Source organism: Trachurus trachurus (genome assembly GCF_905171665.1).
Source record: "Trachurus trachurus genome assembly, chromosome: 6".
NCBI lineage: Eukaryota > Metazoa > Chordata > Actinopteri > Carangiformes > Carangidae > Trachurus > Trachurus trachurus.
Window position 1 is genome coordinate 10,379,895 of NC_139897.1, and position 16,940 is coordinate 10,396,834.

General features: G+C 40.8%; 1 protein-coding gene across 1 annotated transcript in view; it reads right to left on the bottom strand.

Moving 5' to 3' along the window:
* Positions 1-363: 363 nt before the first annotated feature.
* LOC310987016 (cGMP-inhibited 3',5'-cyclic phosphodiesterase 3A-like) overlaps positions 364-16,940 on the bottom strand; it is a gene marked incomplete at both ends in the record, with an annotated part of 69,806 nt that continues 53,229 nt past the window's right edge. Inside the window, 10 exons of the mRNA XM_083973154.1 lie at positions 364-680; positions 1,314-1,572; positions 4,202-4,363; positions 5,353-5,556; positions 6,361-6,560; positions 7,226-7,339; positions 7,572-7,683; positions 8,263-8,400; positions 8,537-8,688; positions 9,405-9,478. Coding sequence (XP_083829280.1) covers positions 364-680; positions 1,314-1,572; positions 4,202-4,363; positions 5,353-5,556; positions 6,361-6,560; positions 7,226-7,339; positions 7,572-7,683; positions 8,263-8,400; positions 8,537-8,688; positions 9,405-9,478 — 1,732 coding nt within the window. The remainder of the gene's footprint in view (positions 681-1,313; positions 1,573-4,201; positions 4,364-5,352; positions 5,557-6,360; positions 6,561-7,225; positions 7,340-7,571; positions 7,684-8,262; positions 8,401-8,536; positions 8,689-9,404; positions 9,479-16,940) is intronic.

Here is a 16,940-nt window from a genome sequence, read left to right on the forward strand (position 1 = left end):
AATTGGCAGCAAACGTCTGCAGTCCTGTGTTACCACAATGGGTTGAGGTCTGTGCAACCAGTCTTCCTCTTCTCTTGACAGTAGCAAAAGAGTCTGTATCCCAAAGTACACAAATAATCCCGTATTGCAATATGGAAAGCTCCTTTAAATGTTTGGTGAATCCGGATATTCAAATAAAATGTGTAAAGCACAAATTTTCCCACCCTGCTTTTTTTCTGTATAGGCACACATTTCCCAAACATCTACAGTGTTGTGTCTAAGTGATGTGCTGGCAAAAACAGGAGTCAGTTGATAGGATAAGAAACAAAGAAATACTTTTTCACGTCCTTGCCCTGACTGACGCCATATTTGCCATGGGCTCTTTCACTGTTGGTCCCCCTCCTCTAGTTCCTCTGGAGGTTTAGATTCTTCCTGTGGGGACACAGGCCACTCTGGTTCCTCCACTCCCTCCTCTGGATCCTCTCCTTCTACCAGCTCCTCCCTGCTGCCTGGCTCCTCTTCTTCCTCATGAATAGCCAGAATGGGCTCAGCTACATTGTTTAAATGGACGGACTCTCCTCCTTGTCCCTGTTTCTGGGCCTCCTCGCTCGCAATCACCTTCTTCCACATCTCGTGGTTATCCAGCAGGTGCTGGGAGATCTGACAGAACACTTTCCTTCTCTTCTTAGAAGCTGCTTTCTCTGGAATGAAAAATAATGAACTTCATTATTTTTGATGAATGGGTTTCTACAGTGCACAGCTGAATCTAAAATGAATGTACAAGTTATTTATCAGTAAAGACAGACAGTAATAAACATGGTGTGTCCAGCTGATAACAAATCTCAATCTTCCTATAGAAACTGCCACCAGGCTGTGCACATATCTGTACCAAATCAGCATCAAATATCTTCACTGACTTACATGTGGTTTATCAGTGTTTTCTTAAAGTGTCTCATTACTCAGAAAATAGCACCCCAAAAATCATCATAATCATCATTGTTACTATAGCAAAGCAACAATATCTACAGATGTTTCAACTGACTGCCACTAGTGCAACGTGTGTTGCTACAAGAAATTGCAAATTATAAATGTATTATATACAACATATTCCATTCCAGAGGCTAAATATAAAAGCTCTATCCACTGGCTTGAATGAATTGTCAGTAGTGAATGACTCTCTAGTCTATTCTATTGTATAAACAAACTAATAGCATAGCAAAGCATGCAAATTGACACAAAACCAGAACATTTGGGCTTAGTTTCTTATATCCTCCGCTTCATGCGTGTGTAGCAACTTCATTCTTAGAACTTTGTTTTTCGTCTGAAGAACTTACGCGATGATTCTGAGCTGGTGGATGTATCTTCTTCTGCAGTGTCCTCCTCATCTTCGTCCTCATTCTCTGTGATCTCTGGCTCCTCTGCCTCTGGGTTGGGCTCCACCCATCGCCCAGGTATGAGGCAGGCTGAGTCATAGGAGTTGCACAGCGGTCCCACAATGTGCGTGATGAACGATTCCTGGAGTTTGGCCAACTGTGGTGCTGCTCTGTCCATGAAGGGGCTGATGGGAAGGCCCAGGCTGGACTCCTCGTCACCCTACAAAAAGTATTTGCCACATTAGTGCAAACTCCTTACTAGCTGACATAATACCAAGACATGGGATAATTCACATTTCACTGCACCTATTATTCCAAAGAACCAAGTTTTCCAGCCAGAGTGACTAGGTAGGATTGATGTCAAGTCAGAGTCTGTAAAGACCTGAATCATTTGCTTTATAATTCATTTCAAATCTTAATAGTGTAAAAATTTGAAGTTTGTTGGAGAAAACATGAGAGAGGACAAAAAGAGACCCCAGAAATTCATTTAGTGCAACAGGTGGAGCAAAAGAGGGATACATGATCCGCCTGAGTACAGTAGTTTGCGCTAACTAACCATTCCTCTAAAAATGATTTTTAATGTCACCCAGCCAGTCACTTTTACACAAACTACTTTACACCTGTGATGCCAAGTGAATCCACTTAGGCAGGTGTGACATTCCTGAAGGCCGGGATGAAATAAGCATAAAGTTGATTGCTGAGTCCTTGCTCCAAGCCTTCACCTACAGTGCAGTAGGCTACTGTACCTCCCCTCAGAAAGGCTAAAATGTAAATGAATGAAAGCAAGGAGAAGAACTGCCTGCTTGGTAACATGTTAACCCCTTTGACATTCACCAAAGCAGCAACTCCACATGATAATGTCAGAGAACATTTATTTTGCATAAAACCAACAGACAAACAAAGAACCATGATTGGTCAAATTTTATTTTTATTTATTTCCAGAGCCATTTTGCTGTAAAGGAAACCACATCTCCATATGTTAAATTTTCCCTCTTTAACACTGACTAAATGACGTATATTAAATGATATATTTTAACAGCCTACAGTCAAATACAAAAACCTTCTGACAGATTTACAGCGAGTGATTTCAAGGAAATTATGAAAACTGGTTGTATATAAAGAATGAAGGCCAGAAAATGTAAGGTGACGGTAAGAGGAAAGGACAGCAACATGTGAGCTGTCAATGACGTCTCTATGGCTTGAAATGAACAATAGCTATAACAAGGTTTTCTGGTTGCCTTGGTGACTGACCTCTAAATGTCATCCCATACACTACAGTATGGTGTACAGTGCATCTGTTTTGAGCTCTTAACGTATAGCAGCAAGAAGAGAATCATCTAAAATGGAAATGCAATTTGACAGAGTTATCTGACGTAAAGGGGTGGAAAAAAAACAAGAAGAGGAGTAAATCAGAGATCTGTCACCATGACCACATCCTAACTAAACAATATTAAATTCAGAGACTTTAGAAGGTTGCTTTCCCAAATTATTGATTCCTTTTTCATACATTTAAAAAACAGTGGTTTGAAAACCGTAGCCAGCTGTATTCTAACTCAGACATCCAATGAAGACATGTAACTGTTTATCTCAGGAATGCAGTATCATGGATTAAGTATCAGCACCTGTATTACCAGAGTTTTTTTTTAGTATTCAAGACATGCAGATCCTGGGTGACACATTATCAGTTTCAGAAACGAATGTAAGGCTGTATTCTTGTGCTCCACAACAAAGTGTTTGTGTGTGTACAATGTTATGTATGCTTTCTGTACATACCTGAATGCATAACACAATAATACATGTTATATGGCTTTGCTGCTTTTTTCAAGGTTGTTAGACTCTTAAGGGTGTCCATGTAATCAGTCGATGCACCACTTAATGACAGTTGCCTGGGCACCCTGCTTGCGTCACCACATCCAGCAGCACTAAAACTATGAAGAGCATTTCTCTTGTTACTCTCTTACTCCCTGTGTCTCCCTTCATAGGACTCAGAGTGGAGTCTAACAAGCTTGTGTCACCTAGCTGAAGTAGCAGGGTACACAAGGGCAGAAGGATTCCATGCTTTACCCAGAGGCAATTAGCGGCCGCTCACTGCCAAGGGACAATACTGTTGTGAAGGAGGAGTCTCCTTGCGCTGAAGCCCCTCCACAGGTGGAGGTCGGTGCTCTCCTGGAGCACACAAATCACTGGTGATGCGAGCACAGCATCGAAATGTTGGTCCTCTGCTGCACCGATTAAATAAATCGCATCATTATTCGATCTGAAGAATGAGTATTGAAAGGACTTTGTGGCTGGTCCTCAATTACTGGAGGGTCTGATGAAGATGAGGGTCCAGAGATTAGTTTTGGGGAGGAAGAAAGACTTGGGTCCATGCTAAAGTTGAGGATGTGTATGTGAAGATTAGGACAAGGCGCATAATTGTGGCTAAATTATGTCTTGTACTGGCTTGAATTGAGTTTTGCCTATGAAAACTATATGTTTGTATTTTGGATCATATGGATCATGTACACCACAGCTGCCATGCCTTCATACTGTGCTCTATTTAGATGGAAGGAATATTACTGTTTATTTATATGTATACATGCGTAATATTCTGTTATATTCTTCTTGTCATAGCTGCAACATATTCTATAGGCTGTATGTGCATCAAGTTGTTAAAAATCAGTTTTGGCTTTAAAAACACTCACATTCTCACAAAGGGATGATTTATGATTCCTGAGATGCTGAATTGAACACTGTGCAGGTGGCTGTATTGCTGGCTTTGCCCCCTTGCACACAATCATCGCAGCACATTGATTGCCACTAGCGAGTACAAACAAGCTCTCAGCTCTCGTCGGAGCTGGTTTACACACCTGTTCATAGAACTCGTTGACGATGCCCTCTGTCCACTGCAGATGCAGGTCCTTGCACTTCAGAGGCCCATTGATGTCAGCCAGCTTAATACACATTTGGCACACCAGCAACCTGTCGTTCTCGTTGGACCAGTCGATGCCTGTGGAGGGATCGTCACCCACCTGGAGGATCAACAAATGGACATGTTGGCGCTTAACATATTTGAACATGATGGCAGACAGACACACCATGTGGCTTGTAGATATTATGTAAATGTGATCCATTAATATGCTGTTGAAAGATTGTGTATCTAGATGGTTTGCTAGTTAGTGAAACACACAACAACTCTGGAATGTGAATGTACTGTGAATGAGAGAAAAGCAAGGAGGATTTTTACATGTAGCTTCTACCACACGTGACTTTATTTAACAATAAGAAGTAACAGCTACTGCACTTTAAAGGTCATCATCACTTCCAGTTTATGTAACATATATGAAGTTCTCTTCACTCAATTCAAGGAAACTGGCAGCACCCTCACACATGAAGTAAAAGCGTGCTTGCACTGATTTAAGCAAAATTCATTATTTGTAGTTATGCTTAAAGAGCTTCAGACCTGGAGAAAGAGGTCCAGCAACTCCAAGAGTTTTATCATTCTAACTTAATAACTAAGGAAGCTGAGGAGATCAAGCACAAAACCTGATGGGTATTTCCACAGAAACCTAATTTGCTTCCAGGAAGAGCAGTGCAGGGTGCGCTACAGTGAGATACATTGCTGTTACTTTTGCTGCCAGGCCAGCAAGCTCAGTGCTAGCTGACTGGCCCTGGCCCTCGAGCACCACCACTGTGCTAATACTCATAACGGAAAACCGAAGACCCTCGAACCTAAAGCCAACATTCTGTCTGCACTTAAATGAGTTCTTGAAAAGCTGCAGGGTGCTTTGTGTTGTTGACTCTAGCTGGACATATTGCAAATGCTGCAATGTTATGGGCAAACAGACCTGTTCCTTGGACATTTCCCCTTCAATAAAGGTATGACTGTATGAGGAAGTCACATCTACAGAATACACTTAAACTGCACATATAACATACACTCACAAAACTGAACAATTCGCTCATCAATTAAAGGTACATAATATGCCATTCTGCTCATCTAGATTCCACTGTACTGTACCTTGGCATTAAACTCAGCTAGGAAGTCAAAGTGCTTCTTCAGATCAGTGGCCAGTATGGCCTCAATGACCAGGAAACGGAATCGCTTAAACTCCACGTGGTCCAGGTTAACTAGGAAGTTGAACTCTGGCCGTGACATGAAGAGGTTCCAGGCTGAGGCAGCGTGGTGGTTTTCCAGAACGGATCGATCATTGTAGAGCACCGCCTGTGAACACACGGAAACAAACCCCAACACTTAACATTTACAATAAACACATCCAAAAATATCTATCCATGAATCCAATAATCCTGCACAAACAGAGCTAACGAGGAGGTAAAAGATGGGTAAAGATGAAACTAGATAATATTGATGATTCAAATGTAGCTTTCAGCAGTTTCCACAAGTAGTGATAAAAAGTAAAGTGCATCGAATCAATGACTGCACTAAAGTACAATTTTAAGGAGCATGTTTTTTCTCATGCTTTATATTACTAATAATACAAGACTTTACAGATTCAAGTGGCAAATTAATAAACTTTGCAAAAGTACATCATATAATTTAAGTGAGCCTTTGCCAGAGTTTTGTCTAGAGTATATTTAGGTTTATCATACATATAACTGTAAAGGAGTCATTTTACACTGGAAGAAATAAAAATAATTACAAGGAGTCAATACTATATTGTTTACTACATTTCTGCGCTCTGATGCGAGCTATCCTTCAGTATCATAACACCCTGTTTCTTAACTTCAGGAGATTTGATGAGACAGAAGATTAAGTCTCCAACAGATAAAACAGTAAATCGAAGTGTTGAGGAGCTACTGTAATTGTCTGATTACACCATCAAAGACTGATGATACCTTTGAGCCTTGCCAGAGCAACTTTGCAGTAAAATAGACACAGAGAGGGGAAATTGCCAATAATGATTATAATGTTGACTCCAAATAAAAAACAGTTAAAAACAGAAAAGAAAAGTTGTATGTACTTTGATCAAGTTCAGTTAGTAATCGATAGTCTGATTAACATGAGTACCTGCGGGGCGCTGGTGGCCACAAGGAAAGCATTGGTCCGTCCGGGGTGGTCGTAGTCGTGCATTGCGGCAGCCACGTAAAGAGCCATGAGCTCCAGAGCAGGTATGAGGCCTGACAGGCAGCCATAACCGTCTTCTGACACAGTGTAGGTCTTTGAAACCAGGAAGCCCATATGACTGTGTGTTATTCCACTGTCGGAGTCTATCCACAGGGGAACAGACAGTGAGGAGGGTGAAGAGCAGGGTGGCACAATTTACACAAACACACATACAGCACTTTCATGTGCATATGCCTTAACACACATATGTGCACTCCAGAGCGTGCGCACACACATACACACACGCACACACGCACACAAAAGCACACTTGAGCATTCAAATCCACTTATATGTGGATCAAAGGGATGGCCCCAGTAAGGCATACAAATGAGGTTATGGAAATATGGGTGAGAGGGAACTCTAATCTGCCTTTAATTTCATGCTGTTCTAGACTTCAAATAGTGTTTGATACGTAAATGCAAGTGCCAAAAGCCTGAGTAAGATAAGACAAACTGTGAGTAGGATAAGAACACACACTCCTGCAGGTTTGCAGGATGCTCTGACATTAATGAGATGGCTCACAGTGAAGCTGCAGGCAGATGGAAAAATCTAAACATAAAGGTCTGGCCTAGTTATAGGAAATCTTTACAGACATAAATGGCTTAACAAAAGTTGGAAAAACTCAACAATAAAGTAATAGCAAATCGTTTGTTCTTCAGAGGCATCTCAACTTAACACACCTGATACGGCCCTGATGGACTCACATACACACTATAGCACCCCCGCCAGGTCATTCAAATGTCTGCATGCGAGCACCAATCAACACACCTGAGTCACTGGCGGAGCCGTGGTCAGTGACGAGGCTGGGCAGGCCAGGCACAGCTTGCGTGGTGAGGTACCAGACTGCATGAAGCACATCTGTGGCATGGACCCTGTTGTGATCTGGGTCAGGAGAGAAAACAAGTCCGCTCAGAGTTTGTAATCATCTCCACCAGGGTGCACTGCTGGGCTGCTTATGCTTCTTCTCACACCGTAAAGGCTGCCATGCATCATATATGACAAAGATAAAACCCTGTCTGATATTTCCCTCTAGTGGCTGGATTCATTGCTGCAGCGAGGGGATAAATAAACTGAAGTGAAAAGGAAAACAAAAGAAATAGATGTTGAAGCTTACATGGTATGTCTCTATAACCATTCTCAAGGGCGTGGAAGTAGTTCATGAATTCTTTTACAGGGATCTTAAAGGTCTCAAACAAGCCAGTGTCTTCAAACAGCCTGTAGGAGACCTGAGACACAAGAAACACATTGTCAGAGAGTCTGTGGATATCACCAAGCTGGAGTAATTAGTGAAACTATTCCAAACTGCAAATCAAAAATGACTGTAGCCACATATTTCATCTAATTTCACATCATTCATTTAAGGTTTCTTTCATCTTCAGAACAGAACAACATTCAATGAAAACATCTGCACACTGAGGTGAAGTGGTTTGAGCTCATCGTCTTGAACTGTAGCTAGTGTATCAATCTTGAGAGCGTGTTGCAGATAATTCTGTGTGTTTGGTGCACAAAAATGTAATATACTGTACATATATTGTATATCAGTGGTTCTCAAAGTGCAGTCAGAGGACCACCAGGAGTCCTTAGGAGAGTTGCTGGGGGCCACTCAATTCATTTTCACTGTGATTTAAATACTCTCTATGACTTAGTTTACTTGATAAGAAAAAATAACCACTGTTGTAGGCTATATAATTGTCAGGCCATTTATGAATGCAAAGAAACATTATACTGTATTACTACATATGTCACCAGATTGTGTTGCTTTTAAGTGTTTGTCCAAATGGTCATTGTCTGTCATTGACACTTACCTGACTGAGGATCCGTCCACATTTCCCGTTGGTCTTCTCCATCAAGCTGAAGATGGGAAAGTTCCAATTGTTTAGCTGACTCATCAGAGGCTCAATGTCCTCCATTATTAAAGGCTCTGGAGCCAGAATTGGTTTGTCCTGCACAAATGACACATAAGACACGTAAACACAGTGTAGATAATGTATGTTACAGTGTGATCTTTTGTTTTGCTGCATTAACAGTTAAACACACTGCACCAGAGGCTACTGATGTGACTTAAAGGCCTTACGATACCTCAGGAGGTATTAGTGGGTGGAGGATGACATTCTGGGCAGGGTTTTTTCCTTCCTCCGTGTCCTCCTGCGTATGTGCTACATCACTGCTGTCACTGTGGTTGGCTTCGTGGGTGCTGTCATAGTCTGATGACACAACCACTTGGTCCTCTGCTAATAAAAGGAAAAAAAAATAAAGAGTTGTCACACTGCTGCCTCAGTGAAAATCCACTGTTAATCTCCTTCAACATATGAGTAACAGTTGCTTGTTTTTTTGAGGGGCCGGTGAGTTCACTTCTCTGGTATATACACTTCCTCCAATCCCATTTTGTTAAAGCTGTTAATTTTCCACAATTCTCAAAATCAAATTCCTAAAGATGGTGAGTGCTGTTGTTCAGTAGGACTTTGTTCATCTTGTTGATTGCTGCCACGCCTCCAACTCAGCACATGTGTGGTGGCGGCTGCATTGAATTATAATTTGGCTGCATCATCAAAGAAACTGGTACATCTGTATTTTCAGCACTGGATTTGGTGGCTTTAAGTGACTGACACCAAATTCAGATTTTTATACTTGGCTGAAAGAATTATTTACTTTCAATATAAATGAAAAGAGATCCAGATGTGCAAGATACATTGCATACCGGTACCTCCTTGTATTAGCACTATAACACCAAAACAGACAAAACTTGTCAACAGCAATCAGCATAGTTGCTGTATGTTTGGGTTTAACCTCCCTATACAGTAATATATAGTACATACAGTATGTATAGACAGTGTATATATGAGGTGTCAGAGGGAAGGTGAAACACTACCATACAGTAAAATTAGCCAAAAAACATTCTTCTCAGGCTGAATGGATGCAGTGGTAGTCACGTTGACTGAGAGCACACCTGAGCGTGGTATCCTGTCTCCCTTGTCTATAGAGCCCTCCCCATGGCTCAGTCTGATGTACGGTCTCCCACAGCTGGAAAGAAGAAGAGTTTTAGATGTTAGAGACAAAGTACAAAGGAGGATATGTCTGATTGAACGCCACAGCACATCACATTCCCTGTTGCCATACAGTGATATTTGCAAGCTGGTGCTGTGTTGATTTTTCATCATACACAAATGTCAGCATCAATCAATCTTTAATGATTTTTAAAGAAGATGTTGAACCTTATGCTACAGGCGCCACGCTCAGCTAATAAACATAATCCTATCAGGATCGATTTTATCATCTGCTCTGAGATTAACATCCAAATGTGTATCTCAACATCTACAGTACTGTACTGTAATGATGTGAGTACGTCTGGTGTTTATCATGATGTTAGTTATTCTACATATATCAGGTTTCTGTGACAAAGGGGATAATTAAAGACCAGTCCAGACTCCAAAATAAACACAAAATATTTTTAACATTGGGGGGACAAGTGCATAACACTACATATATGTTTCCCCTAGAAAACACAATGTGCAATGCTCCTGGTGACTATAGCACCCCAAAGAATTGGAACTAACATCGTTCACTACATCTGTCTTTGATGTCTAACCAGTTGGCAGTAGTTGTCAGGAAAAAAAAAAACATAATGGGATTCCTACTGCGCTGTCCCCACATGAAGCCGACGTTCTACAGATGCTTCAAGAGAAAAAAACTCATTAATGGACTTAATGGATGCAAACATTAACACAATGCAATGGTGATACACAAACCAAACAAATGTGAAACAGTTGCTCGTACTGGCACTGGTTATAAATGACTCATTAGAAATTAAGCCCACCCTCTTTGAAATTTATGACAGACTGAGCAGTGTCAGCCACAGGAAAAGTGTGCTGCTCGCCACAACCTCAGAGACAGATGAGAATATTCACATTAACTGACTGGCCTATAAATCACACAACAAATATTATCTTTTACAGAAAGAGCCTTGAGCTGGCCTGTGCTGGTTAGTTAGCTGTGTGACACCACGGGGAGCCTCCCGAGCTGCTCTCAACAGCTTTTCCATGTTTCTCCACTGAGGCCACTGTCAGCCTGTAGGTGGTTCCAATTAAAATACCTCTCCCTAAATGTTGTAAAACCTGCCTTCTCAGAGCAGGAAATGCCTGCCATTAGAGCATGGTGTCACAGGGAGCACAAAGGCCTGTAGTGTGTCTATCTCCTTCTGATAAATTGTTTCTTGAACACTTTCGAGCCGTACCCACCCTACCTAATGGTCCTGAGGCCCCAACAAAGGAAGTTCTGTTGTGTTTCCACGGCCAGGTCGGACCACTGTGTGTAATGCCTAGCAGGTGTGGAATATAAAATAGTTTGATAGTTTGGCGGGCGAACAGTTAGTACATTATTGTCAGGGGGGTCTGGGCAGGCAGCAGTACTTGGCTTAAAAGGTTTACATTTAATGAAAGTTGAAGAACTGGCAGACATTCTTCCTATTCTGCTAATGCAGCAGAATAACTTCAGCTACTGACATCAAGCCTTCAGCACAGTATGTAAATAAGAAGGGCAGCCATTTTCATTTGAGGAATCTGTCAGTCAGACAGACAGTGACTCTGCATTTATCACAAAAAGTGTAGTTACAGTAAGTTAACTGAGACACTGTGTAGTACAGTGTGCAGTATGATATGAAGACAAAATACGCATCCCTGTATGTCAACTCTGTCTCCTAGAGATGACATCATCTGGTTGCAAGACACCTTTGGGAAGGAACTAACTTGTGTCTGTAAATATGTTTGTGATGCAAACATCCAGTGTCGTGGTTACATTTACGTGACACGTGGGGTTAAGATAAGCAAAAGGCCATAAACAGTTTTGAATTAGTTTTTTGTTATTACAATTTTACCAAAATTCAGCCTTCACTAAGTGCTGTAAGTGTATCCATAAAAATAAGACTGTCATTGCCTACAAGCAGATACCATATATTTTCTTTAAATGGGTGTATTACAAGAAAATCAAATTAAATATTTGTAGATTTGGGGATTAATCAGAAAATGATTTCCTCAATAAAGGGTGTTTTGCGTGACTAACGGAGTCAAATATCGTCAATTCAGTTCAGTTCAGTTCAGTTCAGTTCATTGTTTATTGTTTATTGTTTATTAGTGAGGATCCCCATTACTGGTATCCACATTTAAAAAACAGTACATTTAAAACATACTGTACATTTTAGCTGATTTTCCAGCCCCAGAAAAGTTCAGTGACTTTGTGTAAAATTCTTTTTAATAAATTCTAAATTTAAAAAAATGCTTCTCCTTTATATATACAGTATATATAAAATGTAATTTGGGTGGCGTCAGTTGTTTTATTGTTGACTTTTGAGAAAAGTTCAAAGTCAACATTTCCTGGTTACACATAATTAAAGAAATATAACAAATGCGTTGTACAACAGTCAGTTGGGAGTCGTTCTCTGACTGGAAAATCTCTCCTGTTAAACTCTTAAACAAAAGCACCTTGGCTTTCTCACTCCAAGTCTGAACCTTAATCAAGTTAATTATCCCTCAATAGGAAAATACTGTATAAACTGTCACATTCTCTGCTCTGTCTGAGAACAGTGCCGACACCTTTCCTCCACCTATGCTTCTTATCTTAATGTTTTGAGCCATGCAATAATCTCTGGTCTGGTCTCTGCCTGCTTCCCTCTCTGCTGCAGTTTACTCCCAGATTTTATACTCAACCACTCACAGCAGGTTGACAGATTACCTTTGGTTCATGGCCCAAACGGACAGTGTCCAAGCCACGATAAACACAGCAGCCATTATTTCTGCTTCCAGTAATCTACCTACTCTCGAGCCAGATGACGTGAAGAAGATAACAGCACAGTGGCTGGGGCCGAGGGAAATGGAAGGCATTAAATCGGGGCCTTTTTACCAGGTCTGTCCGATAAAAGTCCGATATTGTAGCTTTGAAGTTGGTGTTATTCCTTCTTAACACTGTACGTCACTGAGAGCTGACATGATGGAAAAAGGAGGGAGAAAAAAAGAGAAGCCTAATGTCCTAATTAAGATTGTACAGATTTGATGATGGAGCAGAGAGAAGGCAATTGAAGCCATGTGTTCATTTTCTCCCAAACCTCCCCTCCACGTGTTCTCTCCTTCCCTCCCCTCTCCCCCCAAAAATCTCTGTCTCTCACTTCTCTGAAAAGACTCATTAAATATCAGGAATGGTTATTGCTGCTTTGTTTGATCTGTAAATAAATTTGTAAATTTCTGCTATCTTGGCCAGGATTCAACAAGGATAACACTGACAAATACCGGTCACAGTACATAAATTACAAAGGACTCCCCTTCTACTCCCCTAAAACTTGTGATTGCTGTGTTAAGGACTACTTGAGAGATAACGTCCTGGCACGGTGCCGATTGCTAAGAGACTATCACAGGTTCGAGCCCAGCAACAGTGAATTGTAGTCTTTAGGCATGGACCCTGGTTAAGTCCGCTCTCTTTTTCATTTCAGAAAAACAACATTTAAATGAAGTGTTAGTCAGGAGAGAGCCCTCTCAGCTGCAGTAAACTGAACCCAGAGACTCTCTGTTCTCTCCAATTGTTTCTGTATAATCTGTGCCAGAAGAAGCAGCTGTGACAGTGTATCTAAGTGTGTGCGTGTGTGTGTGTGTTAATTGTGGGGTTCTGGTGACTGGGGAGAGGCCCAGGTGTTTGTTTATACTCACACCACCATAAGTGGCCATAGCTGGGGCCTGCTGCTGGGCTGAGCTGAGCCTGAAGACCAGGCGACATGGCTTTGTGTACAGAAGCTACTCAGTGTGCTTACATTTACAGAACTTGTTCAAGTATCACACTGTCATTGTGGAAACAGACCCAAACAGGCCGCTGACAGACGCAGCACACACAGTTCTTCAGAAAACAAAACAGTGTGTGGGATTTTTTTTTCATCTGTGTTTCTTTCTTTTTTTTGTTTTCTTTTTTGTTACAGTGCCTAATTGAGTGCGGTAAACATGATAATTTAGAACTGAAGGTTGGACTTAGACATTAGTTGTGGATCATTTTTCCGGTCAATACTGAAATATGAGCAAACTGCAATATGGAATCTATTAAAAAAATAAACTGTTTTTCAAAATGATCTAGAAAGAGTACAGATGGTTGAACATACTTTAGCACTATTTGTATAATGAATAATGAGACCAACTCTGATTAAATCTGCATGTAACAACTTACCGGTATATTTATACAGAAGTCTTTGTTTTATTATCATGATTCAGTGGAAACCAGGACCACTGTGGCGGGAAGTCAAATTAACTTGGTTTATCCGAGTATTAAACCTTAGATTGTGTAAAATGCAATTTTTAATTAGTTTCATACAAATTATTTATTGTACCTCTATAGGTCCTGTGTACTATTAAACAAGTACAGATTTTTTTTTGTTATATGAATACAAAAATTAAAAATAAATAAACAAATAGCTTTTAATCAACCACCATATACACAGTAACAGTCGTGTTGTTCAGAGAATTTGACATAAAGGTTTGTAAGTAATATTTTTAAATTTGTAGTCTTTCTTAACTCACCTTAAAATACTATATCAATATGTATTAATGACATATCATTAGTATGAGGGTGTCAGTCTCATGGAGAGCTCTATCATTCAAGGAAGTTTTGGGAAGATACTACTGTATGTATGGTCACAGAAATATTTTGTAACTGATTTGATAACAACATGATCAAACACCTGAACATAACACACGTCATTGTTCAACATTTAATTCAAAAACCACAGGCAGTTTTCGGCCACTGTACAAGCCCCCACTCCTCTGGCTTATCTTTACACACTAGTCAGCAATGCTGACTGAATATGAATACTGACTCAGCATTCATATTCATCCAAACAGTATTTGATGTGGTTAAGGTCAGGTTTCTGTACAGGAAAACTCAGAACCCCACTCTACAACAATGTCTTTATTGACCTCACTTGTTTGGCAGTATCAGGTCTCTTTAAACATTTGCCGTAGAGTTGGACACAAACTAACTAAATGTTGTAAATTTAGGGTTTACTGTAATTGAAACAGCAAGGGGAAACCATAACAAACAACAGCAGGCAAAAAGTATACAAAAGTGACAGGACAGATGTGTCCACATACTTTTGGCCTTCAGTCAGAGGTCTGCAGAAAGGTCAGTTCATATTTCACACACATGATTTTAACAAAAGCAGAGATTATGACATTGTGCAGATGCTGAAGCAGTTCTTACTTTTCTGTTACATGATCCGCTCTGATGGATGAAGCAGCTCAATGATCTGCCATTTTTAATGATTATTTAGAGAGAAGCCCTCACATGTGCCAATAAGGTGCAAACCAGTGGAAACCTTACTGCACCTAATCTTAAATCATAACATGGGATGGGATGGAGGCTACAAGCTGAAAGGCGTCGGTCTAATAACGTTTTTTTTCTTAGTTTGAAGTGTTACTGGAGCCTTTTTTTTTTTTTTTTTAAGTTTCCTGGTTCTCCATGCACCTTGTTAACTGGTGAAATTGTGCCGGATACCCCCACTCTACTGCTGAAACCATAACATTGAAAGACATGAGCTATATGTATTATGGGAACACTTCAGTTTAGTTTTACAGTACCATTAATATGTAGTAGTGGTGGTTGGCATTCAAAATGGCCGCATAAGCATCGGTACTATTCAGCATAAGTGAAAAGCAAAATTGATAACCTGCGCAGGGTGCTGGAAAAACTAATTTCAGAGAAGCAAGACGCAATAAAAAGGGAGTTGGAAAAATGGTCAAAGAAATGAGCCTTCATCTTGCGCTGGAAGTGCGGATCCTGAGCTCAAGAATGAAAATGATTGAGCTGAGAAAAAGTCCCACAAAAGAAAATGTGCGTTTGATCCAGATGTCTTGCTAATCATAGTGGGGTTACCACAGGTGGAAAACGAAGATCTGATGGCTGAGGTGAAAGATCTGCTACGTGAGGGTCTTCAGGGTGACCCAGTGCCCAACCTAGTTGCCATGGAGTGAAAACACACGACAGTTCGAACCCTGGTCTCCCACCCCGCAGGCGACAATGCTAACCGTTTCGCCAAGAGGTCAATGACCGCTTGGCAAGTGGATTAGCACGTCTTTTATGGGTGAGTGAGTTTAACTTCAGTACCGCTGACCGCCACACGCTGTCACTTCTCCTTACTGACTGTGACTATACCTGCGGACCTCCGTTACACTGGTAAAAGTCGAACTACAACTGGTGCAAGAGAAAGCTGCGGTGCTCAGAAGACAAGCAAAGCTGAAGAGGCAAGATTGCTACCGGAAAGTTTATGTTTCATCTGTGAAATCACACACAGAATGGGTGTTAAGTTATAAAGTCAGAACTCTCAGACAGACCCCAGCCAGGAAGGATTTCTATGTGTCCAGTAATGGTCAATTGGTGAAGCCGGCGCCCACGGGAAACACAGCCAGAGAGAAGCCTGTTTGTGGTGAACATGCCCAGATTAAGATTTAGTGCACATAAGTGAAATTCACAGGTTCTTTTACTGGCAAGTGAATTAACTTGCGGCAGACATCAACTACGCCAACGATACCTAATACATTTGTGACCTCCGATCAATCACCTACATAATCCTTGAACAAAGGTACCACTGGATGACCTGTGATTGGTCTTTGTTCTCAGTTTCCAAACCAGAAAAAAACAAAACAAAATAAAAAAAACATGGCAACTCTTCTGGAAACATCGAATTTCTACAAAACTATCCACCAAAATTAGTTTCTAAATTAATCTGAGGTGGGAAATAGGCCATGCAGCTGCAGGGTCACGCCTCATTTTACATCTAAAACACCTTGTATTTTAGATGTCAAAGTTTTAGGGAGTTTGCAAAAGAAGTGAGTTAGTTTTATCTAAACATTCGCTGACTGGTCCAGGAAATACATGCGCAAGCTGATTCAAATCTCAAGCTCCAGATTTACAGCCTATAGTTAAGGAAGAAACCAGACACATCTGTTGTTCCTCTGAGTGTTTGCACATAAGCTTGCAAACAAATGCAGAGGTTACTGCCAGTTCAAACTGTATTGTTTGAATTTAGTCGAGCTGTTTTCACAGTATTCCTCAGTCAAACATCTGACAGGGTTTTCTTAAGTTCTTCTACACATGAATAATTAAGGTTCAGTTTAGAGATCAGATAAATGTTATGCAACATTTAAAAAATGAAATTAACTTTGAAAAACAACCACACACACACACTCTCACACATTTGAACAAACCTACACTATGTCCCAACTGACCCCTTCAGTTTGGCACACCACACACATCTGTGTTGACTCGCTACTTCGCCTCCATCAGAAGACTTTTGTGCCTGTGACACAAACTAGACAGGGGAGCAGCTGAATGAAGTAGATGAAACATAAAGAGACTCTTTCTTGTTGAGGCATAGTTAATATTTTAAAGTCAGGGAGCACGTGCTGTCTGGACTGTTTCTGCATCCGCATCACAAAAACATTGCATGCACGATAACTCAGAC